This window comes from Mobula hypostoma, chromosome 6 (genome assembly GCF_963921235.1).
Source record: "Mobula hypostoma chromosome 6, sMobHyp1.1, whole genome shotgun sequence".
Taxonomy (NCBI): domain Eukaryota; kingdom Metazoa; phylum Chordata; class Chondrichthyes; order Myliobatiformes; family Myliobatidae; genus Mobula; species Mobula hypostoma.
Window position 1 is genome coordinate 71684001 of NC_086102.1, and position 27081 is coordinate 71711081.

Consider the following 27081-nt stretch of genomic DNA (forward strand, 5'->3'; position numbering starts at 1 on the left):
CTGCCATGAACCTCCAGCGCCGCAAGCTTGCCGATGCAGCACCCTGGAAGCACCCGACCACAGCTGACTCTTGAGTCCGTCGGAAAACTTCGAGCCTCCAACCAGCCCTCCGACACCGAGCACCATCTCTGCCGAGCGCTTCAACCCCGGCCCTGGCTGCCAGGCACCAGGCAAAGCCGAGAACTCAGGGCCTTCTCCACCGGAGATTCTCGATCGCACAGCAGCAGCGGCAGCGAAGCAGGCATTTCAGAAGTTTCTCCGGATGTTTCTCCGTGCTTCTCACATCTGTCTCCATCAAATCAGGATTGTGTACTGCATCCTACTTGACAAATACAGATATCACTCACTGGAGAGGCCGCGCGCGCTGCGTCACGCCGCCATCTTCTCCTCCCCCTACAGAGAGGCCATTACATTAGCAGTGAAACCTTACAACGCATTACTCTCTCACCCCACCAAATTTAGTCATGTCCTCATGACATTGAGATAATTCGCCAAACCTTCCTGCAAAACACAAAGTCCAATCCAGGTGTAAAAAGCAGTGACATAGGTCCCCAAAACAGTAGGGGTCACACTCTGTTCGCCCGGTGCTACATAGGCCAGCCTATCTGGTGGTCTCCTAATTCTCTGAGACCTCTGTAACCCCCCCCACCTAACTCTTCAGGTTCAGACACTATTGGGGATACTTCCGGTCTACCTGGCGAGGCCTCTCCCGACCTATCACTCATGCCCACCTGCATCTCAGACCCCTCTGTCCCATGATCAAACCTCACTTCATCCCTTGCAGAGCCCCGCTGCAACCCAGGCTGCAACTCCCCCCCCCCCGCCCACCCAATTCCACCTGACTCAGCGGAGAAGGGATGGGAATCTCTTACTCAATCAATGGGGAGTTAGTGAAAGGAGGCATATACCACACATCCAGGTCCTCATCCTCCGAATTAGTATCCCTCTCAGGGTTGAGGGCCAGCCTAACCTCGCCGGCTATAGGCCCTGCAGTCGCCCTGTGTTTCTGTAGAATCCTATAACTAGCTGTAGGCTCCAAGTCGGGCTCAGGGTCTACCTGCACCTCTTGTCCGATGGAGAATCTTGACGGGCCCATCCCCATCCTCTGGTTTCACCTGAAAAACTGGTAGGTTTGGCATGTGACTCTCCACTACATAGGGCGTAGCCGCCCAGCCGTCAGCCAATTTATGCTTTCCAGGTAGCCTAAATTCCTTATGAGAACTCTGTCTCCCAGCAGGAGTTGGGAGAACCTCACCTTTTGATCATACCTCCTCTTATTTCCTTGATTCTGCTTGGCAGCTGCCACTCTAGCTAACTCATAAGCCCTTTTCAGCTCTCTTCTCATGTCAGACACATACTTCAGATAAGCTTTCGGTGGTAAGTCACATTCGTCAGTCCCAAAACAAAGGTCAATGGGCAACCTCACCTCATACCCAAGCATCAGATAATATGGTGAGTACCCAGTAGCTTCATTTTGTGTACGGTTGTGACTCCACCTGCTCTTCTTGCTGATCTCCAGGGTCCCAAGCACGTCTAGCAAGGTCCGATTAAACCTCTCGGGCTGGGGATCACCCTGCGGGTGATAGGGTGTGGTCCTCGACATTTCGACCCCAAGCATGCCCAGTAACTCATGGATGAGTCTGCTGTCAAAATCCTGTCCCTGATCACTGTGTATCTGCCTAGGGAGGCCATAATAAATGAAATACTTCTCCCAGAACACTTCGGCCATCGTGGATGCCCTCTGGTCTTTGGTAGGAAACGCCTGTGCATATCAGGTGTAGTGGTCCGTGATGACTAAGACATTCGACGAGTTGCTGGCATCGGGTACTATCGGCAGGAAATTGATACACACCAGGTCCATGGGCTCCACACTCTGCAAGTGGGACAAAAGAGCTGTCTCAGAGGGACACTAGACATTACTGTCACCAGGAACAGATGCACCAGGGGCATCCCCTGCCTGAAGGTGACCTCCGTCTTCATAGTGTTCCTGACAATCACTGCCTCCTGCTTGCCTGTACAACCGAGGGCTTCTGCAGGTCAGGCCTCACCAGTAGCCCAGCAGGAAATCCCAACTCCGCCCTAGTGGTCTCACGGACCGTCTACTAAGAGGGCTTGGCCCTCAGACGCTTCAAGAAATTTGGGCGTCCCCATCATTCTCACTACTTCCCCAGGTCGTACCACCATTGGCCTCGTCTAAATTCGGTATCCGGTCTGATGCAGCCACGCACTTCCTCAAAAGCAACTCAATACACCGGGTGCACAGACATTGTCCCCAAAAAGCTCTCACCAGCCTTCTTGCAGGCCCCCATGAGCCTCCTCACAAGAGGGTTGTTGGTCCCCAACAGAATAGAAACACACCCTTCTCAATGGGGTCCAGACAAACCAACACTAATGTATCAAGGACCTCAGACACACCCACATCGGTCTCCGAAAACTCCAACTTCACTGACAAATAACCGTCGTATGGATAATCGCTAGCACTAAGGTCCCAAATCTCCAGTGCCCTGAGTAGTGACAATGGTAAATGCTTTAGATACGGGTATTAAAACGAACAGTATAACAACGTGGCCTGCAACCCGATGTCGGGTATGGCTCTAGCATAAATACCCTCTATCCATAGTGACACATTGAAGCATGGTCCCACTAAGCCTTCAGGAATAGGGTCTTCCGCTTTCAGGAGCTCCTTGGTATATTGCTGAGAACGTGTTCCCCCAGAGACACCAGGCCTTTCCCTCCCTGGGTCTCCTAACGACTAAGTTTTCCCAACAACTCTCTGTTTAGGTACCTAGGGGCTCACTCTGCTCGTGTGACACCGGCTGCTAGCAACCCTCTGCATTGTTCGTCCCCTTGGGGAATCCGCCCCCCCGCCATCAGTTCCATCATATGGGGGGGGGGGGGTCACACTTGTTGATAACAGCCAAGACATCTCAATTCGCAACTCTGCCACAATGTCCTCTACTGTTCCCTGGGTCAGGCTATCCGTGGTCACTTCACCGCATTGGACTACTACCGAGGACTGTACCCTGCTGTACCTCTACTGCGTTCTCCTCTTCCCGTACCTCTCTGATCAGCTGAACAAAAGATGGAGGGGGGGGTGCATCTTACGAGACTGTCGGAGACCCCAACCAATCAGCTCCTGGGACTGGGCGCCCCTGGCTATCTGGTCCATTCTTAACTGATCCACCTCAGCTACCTGAATGACCCCTCTGCGCCACAAGCAATTGAGCTCTCTCTCTAACTGAAAAGTAAAAGCAGAAAGCTTCTCCCCCCTCTCCTGACACACGTTCTGAAACCCCACTGTGCTCTCTGTTATACCAAAAGCGCTCTCCAATGCACCCAGATAATCGGCAATGCTAGCTAAGGGTTGGTGTGTTTTCACAGCTCTCACCACGTCAGCCCACTCAAAATTGTAACCAATCTCTGTCGTATTACATCATCAGAGAACTGCCACTCATCTAACAACTGAGAGGTCTGCTCCACCCAAGTCTCATGCTCCTCTTCCCCGGAGCCTACCAAAGCAGGGACTTTGAACCTGGGTATTTTTCCAATTTTTCACCAGAGAAGTAAGTGTGGATACTACCTCAGAAGTCTCATTTTTCACTGGGGGACCGGGACTAACTAGACATTCCAAATCCGACCACTCTTTCCCCTCACTGCTCAGAAACGATAGAACCCTGTCTTTGGAGTCTCTGCCCCTAGCTACAGGAAGCTCAGCTTGTGACTGGGCCCGCTCCACTACATTCTCCTCCTCACTAACGGTATGGACAGGCCATGGCCCTGCCTCACCTGGGGCACAGACAGACGCTGGCAGCTCCACCGCCGTTATGTCAGTGCTAGTCTGAACTAAAACAAGGTCTGAGCCTGCCATCTTATCAAATCTCTGCACTACAACTGCAACTTTGCCAGTAGCTTTAACCATACTCAAAAATTGAATTAACAATTAATCCGGGGTATGAATAACCACCCCACTCAACACGCACGCATTAGTTACCAGTAACCTTGTGGAGGGGCACCAGCATTTCACCCCGCCAGCATCCATACCAGCACAGACTTTAACACACAACCCACTGGTTCAATGCTCAGGGCTATCATACAGCATCCAACGGAATCAATCCCGGAACGATACCCCCACAATTGTAACCCTAAGGTTTGTGCCTATGTTAGTCTAGGGTGAGACAGCCTCTGGCCCAGCCAGACTGAGAAATCTTGTTTATCTGGATGCCGCGCGATGTGTTGCCCAGTTACAAATACAAACTGCAAAATATCAGACAGTACACTGTATGCAATTAAACAATTGAACCTTATAAATCTTAATCTGACTATAGGGTTAGTAAAGAAAATAAAAAGAAAAAGGGCACATTTCAGTGAAACAGTCTAAAGTGCACGTTGGAGCTCACGGAATCATCCAGTCGTCCCCCATCAACCTCCTCTGAGCGTTGCTGACTGTCGGACCCTCGATCCCAGTCCACTCCACCCTGTGGTCCACCAACTCTTTCCATTCGCGTCTTCTCGCTTCACCTCTTGCCAACCAAAATCCGCAAAGTCCCTGCTCCCAGACCCACAAGAAAGAACAACATACCTCTCATTGGCTAGCATACATTCCAAAGTCCCAGTTATCTCTAGTCATAACACAAACATTGCTGCTACAGAGAAACCATTACCTTAGCAGCGAAACATTACAGAGATTCCATTACATTAGCAGTGAAACCTTACAGCACATTACATACCCTACCATCCTTTCCCTGCCTCAATGGAACATAGCTATGTAGAATACTATGCAACTGTTCTCTGAACATTTGCCACATTTCTGCCTTGCATTTCCCTCAATACTATTTTTGTCTGGTGTGAACTCCTGGCAGGCCTGCTCTCTCTCTCTCTCTTCTACTGAAACCCCTCTTTACTAGGCACTAGGATGAACCATCCTTAATTTCCCACAAAGTTAACTTAAGGCTACACGTGCATTAGGATTGATGAAGGTAGAGCAGTGGATGTAGTGTGTATGGACTTCAGTAAGGCAGTTGATAAGTTTCCCCATGCAAGGCTGATTTAGAAAGTAAGGAGGCATGGGATCCAAGGAGGTCTTGCTTTGTGGATCTAGAATTGGCCTGCCCACTGAAGGCAAAGGGTGGTTGTAGATGGTTCGTATTCTGTATGGAGGTCGGTAACCAGTGGTGTTCCATGGGGATCTGTTCTGGGACCCCTCCTCTTTGTGATTTTTATGAATGACCTGGATGAAGAAATAGAAGGGTGGGTTAGTAAGTTTGCTGATGACACAAAGTTGGGGGTATTGTGGATAGTCTGGAGGATTGTCAGAGGTTACAGTGGGATGTTGATAGGATGCAAAACTGGGCTGAGAAGTGGCAGATAGAGTTCAATCCAGATAAGTGTGAAGTGGTTCATTTTGGTAGTCAAATTTGAAGACAGAATATAATATTAATGGTAAGGCTCTTGGGAGTGTGGAGGATCAGAGAGATCTTGGGGTCCGTCCATAGGGCACTTAAAGCTGCTGCACAGGTTGAGAGTTTGTTTAGAAGGTGTATAGTGTGTTGGCATTCATCAACCATGGGATTGAGATAAACAGCTGTGAGGTAATGTTACAGCTAACTAAGACCTTACTTGGAGTACTGTGTTCATTTCTGGTCACCTCACTACAGGAAGGATGTGGAAATTATAGAAAGAGTGCGGGGGAGACTTACAAGGATATTGCCTGGATTGGAGTGCATACCTTATGAGAATAGGTTGAGTGAACTCAGCCTTTTCTCTTTGGAACGACCGAGGATGAGAGGTGACCTGATAGAGGTGTATACGGTGATAAGAGGCATTGATCGTGTGGATAGCCAAGGGCTTTTTCTGTGGGGTGAAATGGCTAACACAAGGGGGCATAGTTTTAAGGTGCTTGGAAGTAGGTACAGAGGGGATGTTAGGGGTAAGTTTTTCACACAGAGAGTGGTGGGTGCGTGGAATGCACTGCCGGCGACGGTGATAGAGACTGATACATTAGGGTCTTTTAAGAGACTCTTAGACAGATACCTGGAGCTTAGAAGAATAGAAGGCTATTTGGTAGGGCAATTCTAGGCAGCTTCTAGAGTAGGTTACATGATCGACCCAACATTGTAAGGTGCTGTGCATTTCTAAGTTCTATGTTCTAAAATTAAATTTATTTTCCTGTAGGTGGTAGGGGCTTGGAGATTCAGTCGAACAAGCTGCAACATCTTTGTGACACTAGATGTGATGATGTGCACTGCAAGCATTTTAAACCTCTGTGCTATCAGTATTGACAGGTGAGTTAGTTCTTCATGCATTTTCAGCCATTGAAAGATGTAGCTACTGGCATTAATCTGCATCATGCTGTGTCTGGCCTCCTCCTAGTTGACCTTGGATTGGAATTCCATCTATTTCTGATACATCCTCAAGATGAAATATGACATCATTAGTAAAACTAGAGTGTAGTCGATGGCACTCTGTCTTTGGGACAGTCACAGTCCTGGAGAAGCACAATGCTTTGTGTGCCTGAAACTTTGCTGTAGGAATAAATGAGTGCATCTTGCTCTCTCGAAACAGAGCACACCTATGAATTTCATCACAAGGTAGTACATTTCAAATTGGGATGTAACCAATTCCAGCTTGGAAAATCCTGACTTCGAAGGAATTTATAACTAGCTTGCCATGAGGAGATTGGCTCAGCATTAATTCTGTACTCACACACTAAATCACAGGACCCTCGTGCATTGTTCCTCACTGAGGTCAACCAAGGAGAATTGCTTCTGGAAGACCCAAAGACAACAAAAAAAATACTGAAGAGAACCTTTTTCTCCCTCTTCTTTCTCTCCCCCTCTCTTCCAGAAGACCTCTCTGCTTGCATGTTCTCTTCATAGTATCCAAGTCTGGAAGGAACAGTTTCTGTTGCATCTGTATATGAGAGCTGGCAATTTCAGAGGTCTTGAATTCAGCAGAAAAATGTGACCTTCTAGCACGTCATTTTTGACAATCTTCACAAGTTCTAAACACATCTGAAAGCACCAAATGTTACTTTACTGAAGCCAATTCTCCTAGGAATGATGTGATTGATCATCCAAATGACTTCTTTTCACCCAGCACGAGCAGTGAATCCTTCCTGCTGCTGAACGCTGATCCTCCATATCCACTGAATACATCGGAATGTCCTACCTATGTAACACATCTGCCAACTCAGATACCACAGGTGATCACCTACAGTTCTCCCCTCTGTGCAGGAGGGTATGCTTACACATCAGAGGCCATGTTGGACACAGTTCAGTACATAGCATCCAATTAACAAGCTCTACACAGTCAGCTGTTGGGTTACTGCTGAAAGGATAAAACCAACATATTTGTAGAAAGCCAATAAAGATAGAAAAAGGAAAAGGCTGAATCTTATATATATCTTATATGGACCACCATATTCCATTTCTGGATATTGCCCAAACTGATTGGTGCAGTGAATATTGAAATTTGTCCTTAAGATTACTGCCCTAAATCCATCCAGAAATAAACTCCACCTATGCTCTCCTGCAAAAAAAAAGTCAATTTCCTTTGATGTGCCAGAGATGGCTGGGTCAAGGGAATTTGTTAATTTCTCCATTCATTTCCCCCCAACTTCTGCCTTAACCATCCCAGACAGGAAAAAATATTGGCACAAAGTCAATGATATTGAGGGCCCATGTTAGTTATGACCCGGAACAGCACATCTGAGCCTTTTTGTTTGTGTACTGGAGCTGAATAAACTGATGATTTTGGTACTTTGGTTGAAGCTGGTTTTCCCTTGTTTTCAGGTACACCGCTGTGGTAATGCCCATCCGATATAATACGAATTGCAGTTCCAGGAGACGGGTGACTCTAATGATCATTACTGTGTGGATATTATCATTAGCAATTTCTTGTCCCCTCTTGTTCGGTTTCAATACAACAGGTAATTTTGCTGTTTGTTTTAAATTAAACAAAATGAAATATTCTTATCACATTTTGAAAATATTAAAAATGATTAAGGATCCTCAGTTACGAAATCTGGTCCAATCTGATCAATACTGACTATAACTCCAACAAAACCAAATGAAAGGGTGATAATTAGTAATATGTGGATTTCAGTTCTCTAGTCCCACGTGATTGGGTCATGTACACCAGACACAGTACAATTCATTGACTATTAAAGAAGCAAAAGGCCACACTGTGACTCATTGAGTCAAAGAGACAAACAAGGAAACAGTCCCTTTGACCTACCATATCCACGCTGACCATCAGTCTGACCACACTGACCATCAGGCATACCCACACAATCAATCTGACCACACGGACCATCAGCCATATCCACACCGACCATCAATCTGACCACACTGACCATCAACCATATCCACATTGACCATCAATCTGACCACACTGAGCATCAGCCATATCCACACCGACCATCAATCTGACCACACTGACCATCAGCCATATCCACACTAACCATCAATCTGACCACACTGACCATCAGCCATATCCACACCAACCATCAATCTGACCACACTGACCATCAGCCGCATCCACACCAACCATCAATCACACATCCTATATTAAATCTAATTTTATTCTCCCCACATTCTCATCAAATCCTCCCACTCACCTACATGCTAGGGGAATTTCCAGTGCCCAATTAACCTGCAAGCCTGCTCCTCTTTGGGATGTGGGCGGAAACTGGAGCACCCAAAGGAAACCCACACCATCACAGGAAGAACCTGCAAACTCCACAAAGGCAGCACCTGAAGTCAGGGTTGAACCTGGGTCTTTGGCACTGTGAGGCAGTGACTCTACTTGCTGCACCATTCATCAGTGAATCACCCCGGTATGGAAATATTTGTCATCAATGGAAGGCAATGAATGCCTGACGTGCATTCCTATAAGTGGAGCTTAGTTGGTACTGGTGAAACCAGCATTTATTGTCCATCCCTAAAAGCCCTGGGAAAGGTGAGATGAGCTGCCTTCTAGAACTACTGTAGTGTATGTGAGGAAGGGATTCGCATACAGCTATCAGGTAGAGAGTTCTCTTTTGACCCACTAACCGTAAAGGACAAATATACTTCCAATACAGGGCAATATGTGACTCCAATAGCACTTGATGATTCCTTTGCACTTGTCCTTGCCCTAGAGGGTAGAAGTTGCAGGTTTGGTGGTGTGGCTGACAATGCTTTTGTGCATTTCTAAGATGCATAGTTTAAGTGTTGGTAGAGAGAATGTAAGTTAAAGGTGGTGTTTGGGGTACTAATCAATTGGATTGCTTTGTCCTGGATTGTGCTGACATTCTTGAGTGTTGTTGGAGCTGCACTTCTCCGTCTGCCGCACTCCTGATGTCCTTTCGAAAGTCGGGGGGTTAGTTATTCGGTGTACAGTGTTGTACTCTTGTAGCCTTAGTGTCTATCTGGCTGGTCGAATACAGCTTCTGCTCAACAATGATCTGCAGGATGTTGATCCTTCAGGTATTTTGAAAATAGTAAAACCACTTATAAACAGGAGTAGATGGACAGGGTCTCCCATATTGAAGAACTTGTTTCCCTGGTATCTGCATGAGTAATGTTATTTGCTGTTTGTGAACTACATGAGAATTTCCTCTGCATGAGCACACAGACTCTGCCATTCAAGTGAAAGCAGTAAGCAGTTAATTCTACTTTATTTTATTTTTAACTCTAATGCCTACAAGCTAGAAAATTGTCCCCCGTTGGTAGAACCAATTCTGCTATGTGAGTGACATCATGCTGTGTCTCTTTCTCTGTGAAGCTTGTTCTGGATACCATCTCAATTTGCATAAAAGTTACATTCTATCATTTGATGAAAAATATGGCTTAAGCAACCACTGCTTTTGAAAGGTCTGGGCCACACATATATTTATAGACCTTAACAGGAGAGTTAAGATGCATTTGCATTAATTAACCTGGCAAAGAGTTCAAGGTGTAGCTATCTCTTTGGTCAGATAAAAAATAATTTGATGGCTGCTCTAACCCCATTCAGGAGCCCATCCTAGTTGCTTCCCCAACCATCCCATCATATCTCTGTCCTCTCTCAATATCCCTCGGCTCACTCTTGTCTTTTCTCTGGAAAATCAGTATGCCCCTTACCTATGTCTACAAGTCACTCCTCCCTAATTATCCTATTCTTCCCCAGACCCACCAGAGGAAAGACTTCTGTGTGCATTTTGGCACACAATACCCACAGGCTACCTGAAACATTTACTTCCTCCAGTGGAACATACAGTGTATGTCATCATAGGATGGTTGTGCCAAATGACATGGTTTTCTTACATAATGTCAATATTATTGTAATATGACACCCTGTATCCAATGTAGTATTAATGCAAAAGTTGTTCTGTTTTAGGCTTATCTGCATTTGTTGTGAACTGTACATTAGGTATCTCACTGGAAAGATCCATAATATGTTAGAAAGTGGCAAGATTAAGCAAGATTGGGAAAGAGAGCTTAACATGACCTTGATAACAGAGGATTGGTTGCAAATTTTGAAGTTGGTTAACTCTTCTTCGATTTGTACCAGTCACTCTTTAATTCAATTTAGAATTGTACATCATTATTATTTGACAAAGGAGAGACTATCTAAGATGTTTCCTAATGTTGATAGTCAGTGTGTTAGATGTAAAACCGAGACAGCTATATTGACACATATGTTTGGACATATTCTGTATTGAAACAGTTTTGGAAATCTATTTTCTCTACAATTTCTAAAGCTTTGAAAATTAATTTACAACCTAATAAATTGACAGTTTTGTTCGGTATAATCCCTTAATATATTCATGGTATTTCTATATCAGACCAACATGTAATTGCATTTGTTACATTATTGGCCAGAAGAGCTATTTTATTGAAATGTAAAAATGCCTCTGCTCCCTCTTTGATACAATGGTTCTCTCAGGTGATGCTATGTCTTAGTTTGGAGAAAATCAGAAGTCAAACTTTTGATCCTCGATTTGACTTTGAGAAAAGGTGGGGTTCTTTAGCCTGCTATTATCATCTGATTTGAGTTAATTAAGATGGTTTCCTTCTGATTCTTGTTTAAATAGATTTGAGTTGACGGAGTGATGTTTTTCTTTTATGGAAGCTTGTATGGTGTATAGCTCCGGGGTTGTGCTTCTAAAGGGTTTTTTTTTCTTTTCATTTTTTTTTGTTAGCAGAGTTTTTTTTGTTTTAGTTAATAAGGGTTCTTTTTTTTTCCTTCTTTCTTTTTTCCAAAAAAAATTCTTAACACTTTATTTTTTCTTATTATTATTGATATATTGTTTAGCTTTGTTAATCAGTTATTTGATAATTTAATTCCTCATTGTACATATTGACATGTTGACTTGATTAATGTATTTTTGTTGATCTTCAATAATAATTAATAAAAAAGATTTAAAATAAAAAATAAAAGAAAATGGCATTAAATAAATTAATAACCCCCGTAACATTTTGCTATTGTTATTTTGCAGATGACCCCAGGTTATGTTCTATATCCAATCCTGACTTTGTTGTGTATTCCTCCATTGTTTCCTTCTACATGCCATTCCTTATTACACTACTGGTGTATGTACGTATTTACATCGTCCTGAAGAAGAGAAGGAAACGCATCACTTTAAGACAAAACAGTGCTGCCACAGCTACAGAAAGTGTCACACAAAGCCAGGTAATCCAGGTATAAGAAGAGTTTTATCAGACAGTGGAACTTATTCTTTGTGTTCTTTGAAAGGGATTTGGCATTTTCCCAATAAGTTCCAATGTTCCGTCAATCAATCACTTACACTAATCCTATAGTGAGTCTGAGTCTGGGGTCTCCATCGGTCAGAATTGACAATGTGAGGCAGCAGATCTACAATCTGCATCACTGTAATACTTTGACGTAAAGTGAATTAATATACCCATGGAATATATATCTCACACCAGCTGAATTTGTAGTTTGTAAAGAGTCAAATCAGGGATACTGTTGCATTTGTGACTGTTGCAGGAACTGAGATGCAGAGCAGTACCATCCACCACAAGGAAACATAGAGCTAGCGTAATGGTGACATTATCATCCAGCTTTGTCCTTAGGCTACCACCAGTCATTTCAGGTAGCTGATGACAACTTTATAAAGATGCTGCAATGAAATGGAAAATATCATCACCTCAAGAGAGCAACAGCACCTACCAGGTCTGGGTCAATTCCTCACTCTCACATTTGTATTCTTTTAACACTTCATCGGATTCTTAAACCACAATATTAATTCAGTTTCTATTTCCTGTTTGATTTGCTGAGATATTCCCGTGTCTTCTGTTTGTTTTTTAAATTTCGTATTTTCTGTTTGCTCCTGGTTTATCACCTCTTTGAACTTTAGAAGAATGAGAGATGATCTTACTGAAATATATAAGATCCTAAACAGTCATGATAGGGTAGATATTGAAATGTTAGCGGGAGACTCATGACAGTGGGTGGGGGGTGGGGGGGGCGGGGGGTGTAGAAAGCAAGAGGTATGTAGAAAGTTTTTCTCGCAGACGATAACGAATCTCTGGAATCCTCTGCCTCAGACAGTGTGAAGGCCAGATCAGTGGAAGTAATTAAAGTGGGGGTGGATTTGTTTAAGACTTGGGAATTAAGAGCTATGGGGATCTGGCAGAGCGAGGAGTTGAGGCCTGGAGTAAATCAGTCATGATGATGTTGAAAGGTGGGGCAGGCTTGAAGAGCCAAGGAACCTATATTTTCTTTATTGAGATACAGCGCAGAACAGGCCTTTCCGGCCTGTTGAGCCACACTGCCCATGCAACCCCCGATTTCATCCCAGCCTAATCACAGGACAATTTATACTGACCAGTTAACCTACCAACCGGAACGACTTTGGACTGCGGGAGGGAACCGGAGCATCTGGAGGGAACCCATGTGGTCATGGGGAGAACGTACAGACTCCTTACAGGCAGCAACGGGGATTGAACCCGGTACCATAAAGCATCACACTAATCTTTACGCTAGCATGCCACCTACTCCTGCTCGCTCTTTCTTGCGTGATCTCAACAAAAGTGTGTGCATGTGTTGACCTGCCATTTGTAATCTTTCTGAAGTCTGTTGGAATCATTTGTCCACGAAATGCACCCTTTCTTAATTGTCATTTTCCCTTTTAATACCACCTCACTCAGAATTTTGGATTCATCTTGCCCATGCTGCCTGGGTCTGCCACTGTTGACTGTCATCAACACAAGCATTCTGATGCATCATTTGGGTGTAGTATTAACTCCATTGCTTATTGATGGCAGGGTTATTAACCATCTATACCAATGGCTGGTGTTCCAGGTCCCAAAAAGAATAGTGACTATAAGTAGTTAACATAGCAAGGCATTAATTTGAATCTTAATATGATGTTGTTAGTGGAGATTATAAAGCACCACAACTTCATCTGAAAATGAAAGAGGTAATTAGCAACACCTCTAAAGTTACTGTGAAATTAATAATCAGTCTACATCACATTAATGCACAAACTTACTTTGAGTTACTGGCAAGGATCATTTTCAAAGACTAAAAAATGAAAGTGAGGATGATTATGAAATAATTTTGGAATGAACAGTACTGTAAGTAAATAAATGGTTTTAGCGATGATTTGCATAGTGAATCAATAATGCCAGTTGGCGGAATAATAAATTGCAAAATACAATGAAAAATATCCATAAATTTACCCAGATTATTGATTATAATTGATCAATGAAATGCTAAGAATGGTCAGCTACATACTGCTGATGTAAGTATAGGGCTTTGAACACTAAAGCAGGATAATAGCTGTTCAGGTGGTGGGATGGAGGTACGTCTCTACCAAAGGAGGTGTAAGGTGCTCCTTCCCTCTGCTAGCGTGCAGGTCACCCTTGGGCAAGGTGTAGCACCTGATCAGGGTCATGTGTAGCCACGGGAGCAGATGCTCGATGGTCATATGAGCAACTGGTGCATATCACAAGTCCTGGTTATGTGACCAGTGACGCCAGGCAGACAATCTCTGATGAGTATTGATTATGGCTGAGGTCATCTATCTTGTAAGGACACTGCCCAGAAAAAAGGAATGGCAAACCACTTCTGTAGAAAAATCTGCCAAGAACATTTATGGTCATGAGACCATGATGCCCACATCATACAACAGAGCACACGATGATGATGAATAGCTGCAGAATTTGTGCAAAACTAGCAGATACTTAAAAGTGAAACTATGGCTGATCATAAAATAATTTTGGAACAGTGTGTAAATAGTGCAATATCTTACTTCTACTCTAAAACAACACAAAGTACATCAGTGAAAGTTATCACTGACAATAAAATTAAAGTCCAGCTAATTATCTTTTAGTGTGAAATGAGAACGGAATGTATTGTTAGGACACCAGGAAAGTCCAAACAGATATTAATTAAATAGACTCTGAAGCTGTACGAATCTATCACAAGTAATAAGGCTCTCTGATGCATGGGAAGATGGAGATGGCACTGTACTTAACATCTTATCTGAAGAACCTTGTCACAACCAACCTAGTTTACTTGCCCAAGTCCTGAAACAGAATTAAATCAGAAATAAATTTCTAGTGTCAATCTTTTAACTGACAGTGGAATTAATTGAATCAAAATAGTAGAAAGAAAGACAAAGGAAAAGACAACAAATTCATTGAGAAGCTAAGGTTAGTTCAGTTATACAAAAATCGAAAAGTGTAAAATGCAGATGATGCCAACACACCAAGTTAGAGAATGGTAAAAGCTGAGGGAATGAAGGAGTGGAAAAAGAAAGGGGAGTATTTGGAAACAAATGAAAACACTTGGAGAGTGATAGAGTGATTGGATTGATTAGGGAAGATTCCTTCTGCACAAGTAGATCCCACCTCTGAAGCTAACATTAAAAGTTAAGCTTCGCATACTGGAGAGAATGCTGGTGGCCCTTGCACATTCGGTAACCAATCACTATACCCTGGACATGTCTAGCTCAGTGACAGGTGTCCCAGGAACCCTTGCCCACTCCAGCAACCTGCTGCCTGCAGTGGCAACCATCAATCCCCTTTGCTGCTTCTGGGAAATAGATCAAGTGGAGGAAAATAAACACAAGAAAGTCTGCAGATGTTGGAAATCCTAAGCAACACACACAAAATGCTGGAGGAACTCAGCAGGTCAGGCAGCATCCATGAAAATGAATAAACAGTTGACGTTTCAGGCTGAGACCCTTCTTCATGACTGAAAAGGAAGGGGTAAGACACCAGGATAAAAAGCTGGGGGGGGAGGAGGATAGCTGGAAGGTGATAGGTGAAGCCAGGTGGGTGGGAAAGATAAAGGGCTAGAGAAGAAGGAATCTGATAGGAGAGGAGAGTGTACCATAGGAGAAAGGGGAGGAGGAGAGGACCAGGGAGCAAGTGTTAGGCCAGTGAGGAGAATAAGCATCTGCCTATCTGTCAGGACAGCATCAAAGTTCTTCAAGATAATATGGTGGTGATCATCACCAACAATGCTCAGACAGCCTACAGAGAGGAGGTGGAAAAACTTGAGGCCTGGTGCCAGGCAAATAACCTCTTCCTTAATGTCAACAAGACAAAGGAAATGGTCATCAACTTCAGGAGAACTCATACCACTCACACCCTTCTTTACATTGGCAGCCCACAGTGGAAACTACGAGCAGTTTCAAACACCTGGGAGTGCATATCTCCCACAACTTCTCATTGTTCTGGAACACATCCTACACAATCAGGAAAGCTCACCAATGCCTCAACTTTCTGAGGAGGCCCATCCTCCATCAAGAGATATATACGGATAAGTGCAAAAAAGGGGCCAGTAATGTCATACAAGATACCACCCATCCTGTTCATGGACTGTTTGTCCTACTCCCATCAGGGAAAAGGCTAAGTAACATCCACGCCAGAACCACCAGACACAAGATAACTTCCCCAAGCAGTAAGGCTAATCACCCCTCCACCCACTAACCAAACCTCTAATCCACAGCCTCTGCCACCACTACTTTATCATTTCCTGTCAATCACCTTATGTACAGACACTCCTGTGCCTAGCATCACCTGAGAGAAATACAATCAATCTATGTATATAAGCCATTGTATTTATTGTGTTTGGTAATTATGTTCTCTATCTTTATTTTGTGATACATCAGTTCTGGAGTAACAATTATTTAATTCTCCACTACACACGTGTACCGGAAATAACATTAATCCCGAATCTTGAATGAAATCATGCAAGCCATTTGGCCCAATCCAATGAGGCAAACAACACTAAAAGGCTTGGAGAGTTGAGTGGATGCCAGATCACAAACAAACTACTATTAAAGATCCAATGTAGAAGGATCCCTGAATTTGACTTTCCAGAATGGCATAGCTGTTAGAACCACTGCCTCACAGTGCCAAAGACCCAGGTTCAATCCCAACCTTGGACACTGTCCATGTGAAGTTTGGTGATATTATATTAAGCTAAATTGGTTAGGAAATTAGCTTCCTGTAACTTTAGTTCTCCATCAATGGTTAGTCTGAGATATCAGCGGCATTGTAAAGTAGGTGTTAGTACAGTTCATGTGAAAGCTGAGAAATAACTTTTTGGGTTGTTTTGTAAAGACTACAGAATGTTGAGCCCTTCCTTGCAATTCAAACCCTAGATCCACAATTTAATGCACAGTAATCTCTTTGTTTTCATTATTCTCCAGGTTACTAAGTGTTACATTGATCCAAATGCTCGGAGGGAAAATACCATCCAAAAGTGTCTTGTTGAATATGCAGCACTGTTTAAGCATGAAGATAATACGATCACTAATGTGATTTAATTTCATCCAGAAACATATTGATTTTCTCAGTTTGTAGACTACCTTTTTTTCCTCCCCAAAGGTTCAGAAATGTGGCAACAGAGCACATTGTTTTTAGAACAATATGTTATTATACAATGTTCAGAACAGGAGAACTCTTCAGTCAGGCTGAAACAAAAGTGGAAATGTTGGAAGCAATTACAAGACCAGGTAACATTTCAGGTCAAGAAAGATTCCGAGTGTTCAATTGACAATAAATGAATTGAATTTATAGACCTGCTTTCATGACCTTAAGATGCCTCAAAGCCATTTACAGCAATTAACAACAACAACAGTTTCCACTGATATAGCACCTATATCATCGCAAACATATTCCAAGTTGCTTCACAGGAGCATTAATAAACAAAAAAACTTAAATTTTAAAATCGAGATTAGGCATTATTTATTTACATTTTAAGTTTGGTTCCTGCTTTAGTAGATGAGGTAGCCACAATTTCTGCACACAGCAATATCCCACAAATATGATAATAATGACCAAAGTTCAAAGTAAATTTAATAGCAAAGTACGTATATATCACCATATACAACCCTGAAATTCATGTTCTTATGGACAATAAATCTATAGAATAATAACCATAACAGAATCAATAAAAGGCCGGCAAACTAGGGTGTTCAACCAGAGTGGAGGAGACAACAGACTATGCAAGTACAAAAGAAGAAATTATAATAATAATAAATAAATAAGCAATAAATATCAAGAATATGAGATGAAGAGTCCTTGAAAATAAATTTATTGATTATGGGAACATTTCAATGATGAGGCAAGTGAAGTTGAGTAAAGTTATCCCCTTTGGTTCAAGAATGTGATGGTTGAGGGGTAGTAATTGTTCCTGAACCCGATGGTGTGAGTCCTGAGGCCATGTCCTGGTGGTGGAGGGGTCCCTGATGATGGATGCTGCTTTCCTGCAACAGCGTTTCATGTAGATGTGCTCCATGGTTGAGAGGGCTTTACCTGTGATGGACTAGGCTATATTCACTACTATTTGGAGGATTTTCTGTCCAAGGGCATTGGTGTTTCCATACCAGGCTGTGACACAGCCAGTCAATATACTCTCCACTACACATCCATAGAAGTTTGTCAAAGTTTTAGATATCATGCGGAATCTCTGTAAACTCCTAAGGAAGTAGAGGCAATGACATGCTTTCTTTGCAATTGTACTTGCATGATGGGCTCAGGCCAGATCCTTCAAACTTAGTGATATTGGTTTATAGATACATATTGATGATGGCAATGGAGAAAACCTGGCTGGTTTTCTTGAAGTAGTACCTCTGCATCTATAACTATCCATCTCTATGAATATTGCACTTTGCATTGTGTTCAACGGCTACAGGTTACTCTAGTGTAATGCTACTTTTTTTATTTCTGTGTAGGGTTCAGAGGAGAAGGGCTGTCCAACTAACAGCTGATGCTGCACTTTTTCTGGATCACTATCAATGAGAAGAGAAACTAATCACTAAAGCCACTTTGCAAAAAGCAAAGTTCAGCACATAAGCCAGCAACTGGTTCAAAACCTCGAGGAAGGGTGCATCTGCCCTTTCAAGGAAATATAGAAGATCCAGTAGAACTATTTCACATTCTTGCTCTCACATTTGACCATGTCAGCATTCCTGTCCAGCCTTATACCTTCGAATCCTCTCCCTTAGGCCTCTTGATCGTCTCAGAATTTATTGTTCTACCTTCAGCTTCAAAACTTCCTCCTTAACCACTTCTCTACCTCTCTTTTAAGACAATCCATAAATGTTACTAGTCTAACCAGCCTATGGGTCATTGACCCTAATGACTCCTCATAAAAGTCAGTGTCATTACTTATTTGTCTGGCATTGCAACTGTGAACCATTTTGGGATGAGTTTCAGATGCCATGTTAACATAGGTTGCTTATTTTCTCATTGCGAATGGCTTTGAGACATCTTGAGAACGTGGAAGTGGTTCTGTGCTTCAGTGAAAAGCAAGTTTCTTTTGCTTTCAGTGATCCAAAGAATGAATCTGGGTTGCCACCAAGTTTACCTGATCTTATTATATCTGACATCTGCTTTTGCTTCAACCCTAGCTGGAAAACCCTTTCCCTCTACACACAGTCAGAAGAAATGAAAACAATATATTGTGCCATCAGAGGATGAGTGAAACATTTCTGAGTCATTCACTGGAAATACTGCTGAAAACACTTAGCAGGTTTGGCAACATCTCGGGCATAGAATGTAGAACAGTACAGCACCATACAGGCCCTCTGGCCCATGATGTTGTGCCACCTTTTAACCTACTCCAAGATGAATTTAACCCTTCCCTCTCATATAACACATATGCCCATCTAAGGATCTCTTAAATATTCCAGATGTAGTTCCTCTATCACCACCTCTGGCAGTGTGTTCCATGTATAAAACCTCCATTTAACATGCTCCTATACTTTCCTCCAATAACCTTAAAATTATGCCCTCTTGTGTTAGCCATTGCTGCCCTGGGAAAAAGGCACTGGCTATTCACTCAATCTATGCACCTCTTGTCAAGTCACTTCTCATCCTCCTTCACTCCAAAGAGAAAAGCTCATTCAACCTTTCCTCATAAGACATGCTCTCTAATCCAGGCAGCATCCTGGTAAATCTCCTCTGGACCCTCTCTATAGTTTCCATATCCTTCTTATGATGAGGCAACTATAATCCTACAGGTCCCTAACGTTGTCTTTGCTGGGGTGGTAGTGGGGATAAGCTCCCACTACCTATAAGGTAGCCAGCTGGTGACGTAGTGGCATCAGCACCGGACTTCGGAGCGAAGGCTCCCGAGTTCGAATGCAGCCGGCTCCCCTTTACACTTTCCATCTGTGCTGGGTTGAGCGTCGAGCTAGCAACTCAGCCTCGTAAAAATAAGAAAGCCTGTTAAAAAAAAAATGCTGTCTTGACGGCGTCCTGATTACTCCACTTGGAGTTAAGGGCTTTCTTCTTTCTTCTACTTATAAGGTGCTCCAGACGGCATGCAATTCTACAGCTCCTGACAACCTAGTCCATCTCTTTTCCTTCACGGGTGGCTTAGCTCCTAGGCCTGGCGGAACTGTTTCCACTGACAAGAGAAGGGGCAGAGGTGGACCACTGGCGCCTCAAAACCAGTTGCTTCGGGCAGGTGGGGCTTGTCAACCTTGGACGGCAGTCCGCCTAGGAGAAGGAAAACTGATTAAAACTCTGCTGCCTTGCGGCCATACCCACCCATGGGAAAGGCTTCGGGAGTAAACCCCGAGGAAGAAATCTGGAGCTGGGGTCCCTAAGGCAGTTTGATGTTGTTTACAACTTCACTCTGGCAATCTCTGCGACAACACTGGTGCCAAGATGTATCAGCGCTTGCCTTTCCCTTATCTACATCAGTGACGTGGAGAGGGGGATCCCGCTGCACGGGCAACAGCCGGTTCTTCAAATCTTCCCACCCAGGCTTGCGCCCTGAAGGGGATACAGTCCACCAGAGGCGCAATACCATGATCCACTGGGATCGACAGCTGCCTACTACTAACCCCACAATCTGTGGAAAAAGAAACAGTTTTAACATTTCAGATTGAAGATCTATCAGACTGATTCCCATCATTGAAAGATAAGGTAGAACCTGTTCCTACTGTACCTCATAAAAACTAAGAAATGGAATCGGTTACATTGCTGCTCTTGATTGTGTTTTCATGAATTTCGATGCTCTAACACTGCAATGTATCCAACAAGACTACTTTCAAGTAGTGCTGGGCTTTCATTTTTGTCTTGACTTGATAAACATTTCTAGGTATTGATGCTACATGATTTATTTTAAATATGACTTTTTTATGTTAGGAAATGAAAGAAAATTTTGCCAGAAGAGTACATTCACCTGCCTGTTTGAAACTTAGCAAGCAAACAGGTCTCTCTCCAAACAACGAGCTGCTTTCCCCTATCGAAATCGCAAATTACTGTAGCATAAGCCAGACTTTGTTTGCAAAGTCAGAGAATGGGGTTGAGGAATCAGAGAGAAAAGGCAATTGTGCGACAAAGCATGCATGCGAAGTGAAAAATCTTCCTAGTGGAAAGACTACAACTACCCTAAGACCTGTATTAAAACGCAGGAACTTGCAGCTGAGAGAAAGAAAAGCAACTCGGATGCTGGTTGTTGTGCTGGGTAAGTGACCAGTCATTCACTCCTTCTCTTATAAAATTCAATAAAGATTTAAAGGCATCAAAGACTTTGGGAATAATCCAGAAACATGTTCAACCTGCCTCATTGGAACAATTGCACTGTTGTAGCTCAAGGAACATGTATTATGGGGCCTCAGTGTAGCCTCTGTATTATGGATGTTTCAATTTCAAATTCTGTTATATAATAAATGGCAAAGAATATCAATGACTGACTCAATTACGTAACTGATGTGTGTCAGTGTTTTTTTTTGTTTAAGCTGTGTAGTACAGGACCACAGATGATTGTGGTCATACAGAGAATGCATTTTTTAAAATTGTCAATGAATAAAACCAGGAGGCATTTATGAACAATTATATAAGCACTAGAAGAGATTCGTCCAAGATATTCAGTGAAGCTCCCATCAAGCAATGCTCCACGGCAGCTTTCATTCACTGCATGAGGCCCAATGAGATTAAAAAATATGTTCAGTCATTCACCTAGACCTCCAAGAATAATCCTACAAGCATGCCTATTGTAACAAAAATGGGAAAATAATTCTGGAAACACTTAGCATGTCAAGCAGCATCTGTGGAAAAAGAAACGGACTTAACATTTCTGATTGAGGACCTATCATTGCAAGATTGGTTTCTTCATTAATCCTAATTTGTTTGTCCGCAGTACAGGTCCATTTCTGTGTTTTTGATCAGGGCAATACTAAATGAATACTAGGAGGCTGCGTGATGAGAATGAACAATTTATATCGGTTTTGTTATTAATTAATGAAAGTATTTCAAAGAATCTGGAGGATAATATAGGTAGTTATTGCTGCATCAAAACAAATGCTTATTGGAGCATTACAGAATAAGTCACAATATGAAAGTCCAATGAAAAATTCACAATTAGTTCTTTATCTGTTTGACTGTATTATGATTCAATTTGAGGTAGTGTTCAGGATTTTGGTCAATGCCAGTTTCTGCTTTTCAGCTCTATAACCATAGGGCCTATATCTATATAGCTACAACTATAGCTATCGGGATGCATAGTGGTTAGCGTGACACTTTACAGTATGGGCAACCTGGGTTCAATTCCTGGGGCTACCTGTAAGGAGTTGGTACGTTCTCCCTGTCACCACGTGGCTTTCCTCCGAGTGCTCTGGTTTCCTCCCACGATTCAAAGACGTACCGGTTGGTAGGTTAATTGGTTATTGTAAATTGTCCTATGATTAGGCCAGGATTAAATCAGGGATTGCTGGGTGACAGGGCTCAAAGGGCCAGAAGGGCCTACTCCGTGCTGTATCTCAATAAATAAATAAGCTTCATCGTACACTTAATTCCTTTCAACAATGAAAAGCTCCAGTTTTCTTCTTCACTTTTACCCTATAATTCAGCATTCTAATGCCAAGGATCAGGTTTTCAGTTTTCCCGGTTCTGACCCTAATCTTCTAAGCTTTTGGTTAGGTGTGGTTCACCAGAATGTAATAAAATATTTAAGTTGTGTCTTTTCTGACTGGTGTGCTACAGATTTAGGTATGTAATCAATCATTCTATTTGTTGCTTTGTGTCTTTGGAAACTTTTAGCTTCCAAATTTAAATTGCATTTTTTTCTATTTACTCTAATAAAAATGGACATTCAAATTCTTAATGGATTTGTAAATTCGGCAATTTGTGTGTGTTTGAAATGGGACACATTTTCTGACTGCTGCTTGGGGTGGTGCACATGCTCCTGCCTTCATCAACAGTGCTGGGTTTGCGAGGGTTGAGCACTCCAGGTTGTTAGGAGTGAACCTCGCCAGTAACCTGTCCTGTCTGACCATGTAGATGCCACACCCAAGAAAACTCACCGGCCCCTCTACTTCCTCAGGAGGAGAAACAAGTTTGACCCGTTGACCTTCAGCAACTTTTATCAATGCATCATAGAAAGCATCCTGTCTGGGTACATCACTGCATGGTACAGCCACTGCCCTGCCCATGACTGTGAGAAACTGCATGGAGCGGCAGACACAGCTCAGCGCGTCATGGAAGCCAAACTCCCTTCCACAGGCTCCGTCTATACTTTTTGCTGCCTGGGTGAAGCAGCCCTCATAGTCTAAGACCCCACCCATCCCGGACATTCTCTCTTCTCCCCTCTCCTGTCAGGTAGAAGATGCAAAAGTCTGAAGGCACATTGCACCAGACTTGAGGACATCTTCCATACCTGAGACTCATCTGCACAACCTTCCACTCAGGGTCCCCGTATCAGTTTGTTACATCCATTTAGAACAGAGATGCGGAGGAATTTCTTTAGCTGAAGCTGTGGAATTCATTGCCTCTAATGGGTGTGGAAGCCAGGTCATTGAGTATATTTGAAGCAAAGGTTGATAGGTTCTTGATTAGTAAGGGTGTCAAAGGTTACAGAGAGAAGGCAGGAGAATGGGGTTGAGAGGGATAATAAATCAGCCATAATGGAATGGTGGAGCAGACTCAATGGGCCGAATGGCCTAATAATGCTCCTCTGTCTTATGGTCTTTGTGAACACTGTTTAATAAACTGCCAGATGCACATTAGCAACTTCAGGCCCAGTTGCGTGCTTGCTGTCACAATAAAAAAAATATATTCCTTGATTCTCTTGGTCTAAGTGAGTGTAAAATATTCCACTACACTGTACAAGAAAAGTAAAATACACTACAGTGGAAAACCTTTCATGTTAAAGGCTAACAGCTGAAGCACATACTTTACAGTCAGGAAAATGTGATGTGTGTGATCAGACAATCATGTAGATTACATTGGAAAGTAATGCTGGAGTGAAATATCAGTTACATTACCATGCACAATTGAGGATGAAATCCAAGAAATGTTTGTCAAATGCTTGTCCTAATTCAGTGACGTTGCCTTTTCTGCTGACAGGTATATTCCTCATATGCTGGCTGCCATTTTTTATCATACACATCCTGAACACCCACTGCAAACAGTGTCACGTGTCACCAAAGCTCTACAGTGCTGCCACCTGGCTTGGGTATGTCAACAGCGCCATAAATCCCGTTGTCTACACTACCTTCAACACTGAATTCAGAAGAGCATTCCTCAGGATCCTAGCTTGCTAAATTCAGTCTTAAAGATATTGTTAAGTGGTATTTTAATATTTACTCCCCATTATTCCCAACCACTATACTGTAGAATGTCTTTGCTTAATTGGAGTCAGCCCTCATTATCCACTGGATTTGTGCCTACTAAAATTACCGATATGCTTCGTTAAGGTACAGTACATTTCTTACCAATAGTGATATTTTAACATTAAAATTGAAGTACACTGATTTGCTACTTGATTCTTTTGTGAGATATTCTTCAAGCTGTAAAGAAACGTAGCCAAGATGTTGTATTGCTTAATGCTGCCTTTCTGTGCCACATCAGTGAAAACTGATCTTATCCAGAGTGAAGTGCGATGACAACCATCTCGGGAACATTTTATGTTCAGCCAGGGACACGCTGGAAGCCTGCACAGTTTCCTTGTCACTCATGAATGGAGTGTTGCCATTCCCCATGCTGTGCCCCTTTTGGAGCTTTGTGGGCAAATTGAAACAAGCTGACATGGGATATCCTGGCATTGGACACTCCCAGTGAACCAGGCCTTAATAACACAGGGCTAGATTAGGATTCCTAAACTTCCTTGTGATATGTCATGTGAACCCACCTCCCTCCCCAACACACAAACACTAAAACTCCCAATCCCCCCACTCCACCACAAATATCACTTGCAGGTATCTGAGGGGGTCCTTCATTGCCATGAAACCCTAACCCTTGCCATCAGGTTCTTATGCATTTTGCAGGATCTTGGCATTGTTGGCAAGACCATCACTTATTGGCTGTTACTGTCTGCCCTAAAGAAAATGGTGGCGTGCCTCTTTCTTGAGTTGCCCTGGCTTTTCTTTTGAAGGCAGGGAGTTCCAGATGCAGGAACAATGAAAGAGCAGCAGTATAGTTCCAAGCAAAGATGGTGAGCAACTTGGAGGGAAACCTATGGCAACACCATTGAATGGCATGACTAGGTGGTTAGACTGCCTTTTTTTGTAGATGGTTATTGCCTGTAGTTTTAATGATATATATGTTGCTTGTCACTCAACCTGCCTCTGCCTAAATGTTGTTTAGGTCTTGGTGTGTACAGGTATGGATTGTTTCTTTTTCTCAAGAGTTAAGAATGGAACTGAATATTTTTCAATTATCATTAAAAATCCACACTTCTGACTTTATAATGAAAGGAAAGCTGTTGTAAGAGGAGCAGTAGATGGTTAGGCTAAGGAAGCTGCCCTAAGGAACTTGGTGGCCCTCTGGTGGCTTTGGGTTGGGATCAATGGAAATCACCTGCTAGCATGTGAAGCTGGGCTCTGACCATCAAGAGTGTTTTTCCCTTCATTCCAATGAGCATCGGTTTTACCTGGGCTCATTCATGCCACACCATTTCAACCTCAGTCTCAAGGGCAGCCACCGTCACCTCATCTCTGCATTTCAGCTCTTTCCTCCATGTTTGGAACAAAGCTGTGACGAGATGAAGCCCAAACTAAGTATCAGTGAGGCTATTGGTGATGACATCTTCCATATACTGAGCAGTAATTAGCCAAACTGGAATCCTCCTGCTTTTTGGTTAATTTTCTACAGTATTCAATAGACACCACTATTCTAATTGTACAGTGTTCAATAGATACCGCTATTCTAATTGTACAGTGTTCAATAGATACTGCTATTCTAATTGTACAGTATTCAATAGACACCGCTATTCTAATTGTACAGTGTTCAATAGACACCACTATTCTAATTGTACAGTGTTCAATAGATACCACTATTCTAATTGTACAGTGTTCAATAGACACCACTGTTCTAATTGTACAGTGTTCAATAGATACCGCTATTCTAATTGTACAGTGTTCAATAGATACCGCTATTCTAATTGTACAGTGTTCAATAGACACCACTGTTCTAATTGTACAGTGTTCAATAGATACCGCTATTCTAATTGTACAGTGTTCAATAGACACCACTATTCTAATTGTACAGTGTTCAATAGATACCACTATTCTAATTGTACAGTGTTCAATAGACACCACTATTCTAATTGTACAGTGTTCAAATAGATACCACTATTCTAATTGTACAGTGTTCAATAGATACCGCTATTCTAATTGTACAGTGTTCAATAGACACCACTATTCTAATTGTACAGTGTTCAATAGACACCACTATTCTAATTGTAGTGTTCAATAGACACCACTATTCTAATTGTACAGCTTGACCAGAGGCACGTCTAGATTTGAAGTACTCGTCTTCAGCAGGGAACTTGAGCTGTTGTCTGAGATGAAAGTCTTTTGCTATGTCTAGCACTTTTGATTTTCTTGATATCAAATGATGTGAGTAGAATTGGCTGAAGACTGACTTTTGCAATGGTGGAAATCTCAGGAGGAAGCAGAGATGGACTATTCATCACTGCTCTTTAAACATGATCACAAGTACTCCAGAACTCACCCGTTGAGTTTGAAAATGTGGATGTCTTTAAGAGCCCCCTCCTCCCATTAGCTGTTTAATTATTTGCCATCATTCGATATTGGGTGTGGTAGTACTGCAGAGCTCTGATCTGATCTGATGTTTGTGAGGCCAGTCGATGTGTAACATGTGATGTCCATTGTGTGATGTTTCTGCTGTATGGCAAGCAATTTATATTCACCACCATTTTGGCATTTCTGCCTTCTGCACACCTTGTGAATCAGGGCTGATGCCCTGGCTTAATGACATAAAAGATAGTTTGGCCCATGAGGTCCCACATTATGTTGGCATGCCACTCTGCTATTCAGTTTTGAGTTGCCAAAATCTCCTCCAATCTCCATATGACCAGATTAATCTCTTCCATCCACACCCTGCTCCAAATCCTGCTTGCTGGCTCCTCTCGCAGTCTCAACCTATCCGGCAAATTACCCTCCCCATGCTTGCAGACAACCCCACCATTAAACCACTTACCTTGCTCCCTTCCCACACGGAGTTCACAGTCCAGTTTACTGTCATATGCACAAGTACATGTAGGTGCATACTCCCTCTCTCCATTCATTTGAAAATGTGGAACACCATTTCAGTAGCACCTGATTCTTTGGATTTCAGGCACCACTGATGATTTCATTGTTAGATCTGAAACACATCG

At 42.8% G+C, this 27081-nt stretch overlaps 1 protein-coding gene across 1 annotated transcript in view; it reads left to right on the forward strand.

Moving 5' to 3' along the window:
• The window catches only part of drd3 (dopamine receptor D3), a 62311-nt gene extending 38168 nt beyond the window's left edge, over nucleotides 1-24143 (forward strand). The window contains exons 3-7 of the mRNA XM_063052525.1: nucleotides 6172-6281; nucleotides 7791-7927; nucleotides 11462-11664; nucleotides 20607-20928; nucleotides 23808-24143. Of these exons, the coding sequence (XP_062908595.1) occupies nucleotides 6172-6281; nucleotides 7791-7927; nucleotides 11462-11664; nucleotides 20607-20928; nucleotides 23808-24004 (969 nt within the window). The 3' untranslated portion in view covers nucleotides 24005-24143. The remainder of the gene's footprint in view (nucleotides 1-6171; nucleotides 6282-7790; nucleotides 7928-11461; nucleotides 11665-20606; nucleotides 20929-23807) is intronic.
• Nucleotides 24144-27081: the final 2938 nt, after the last annotated feature.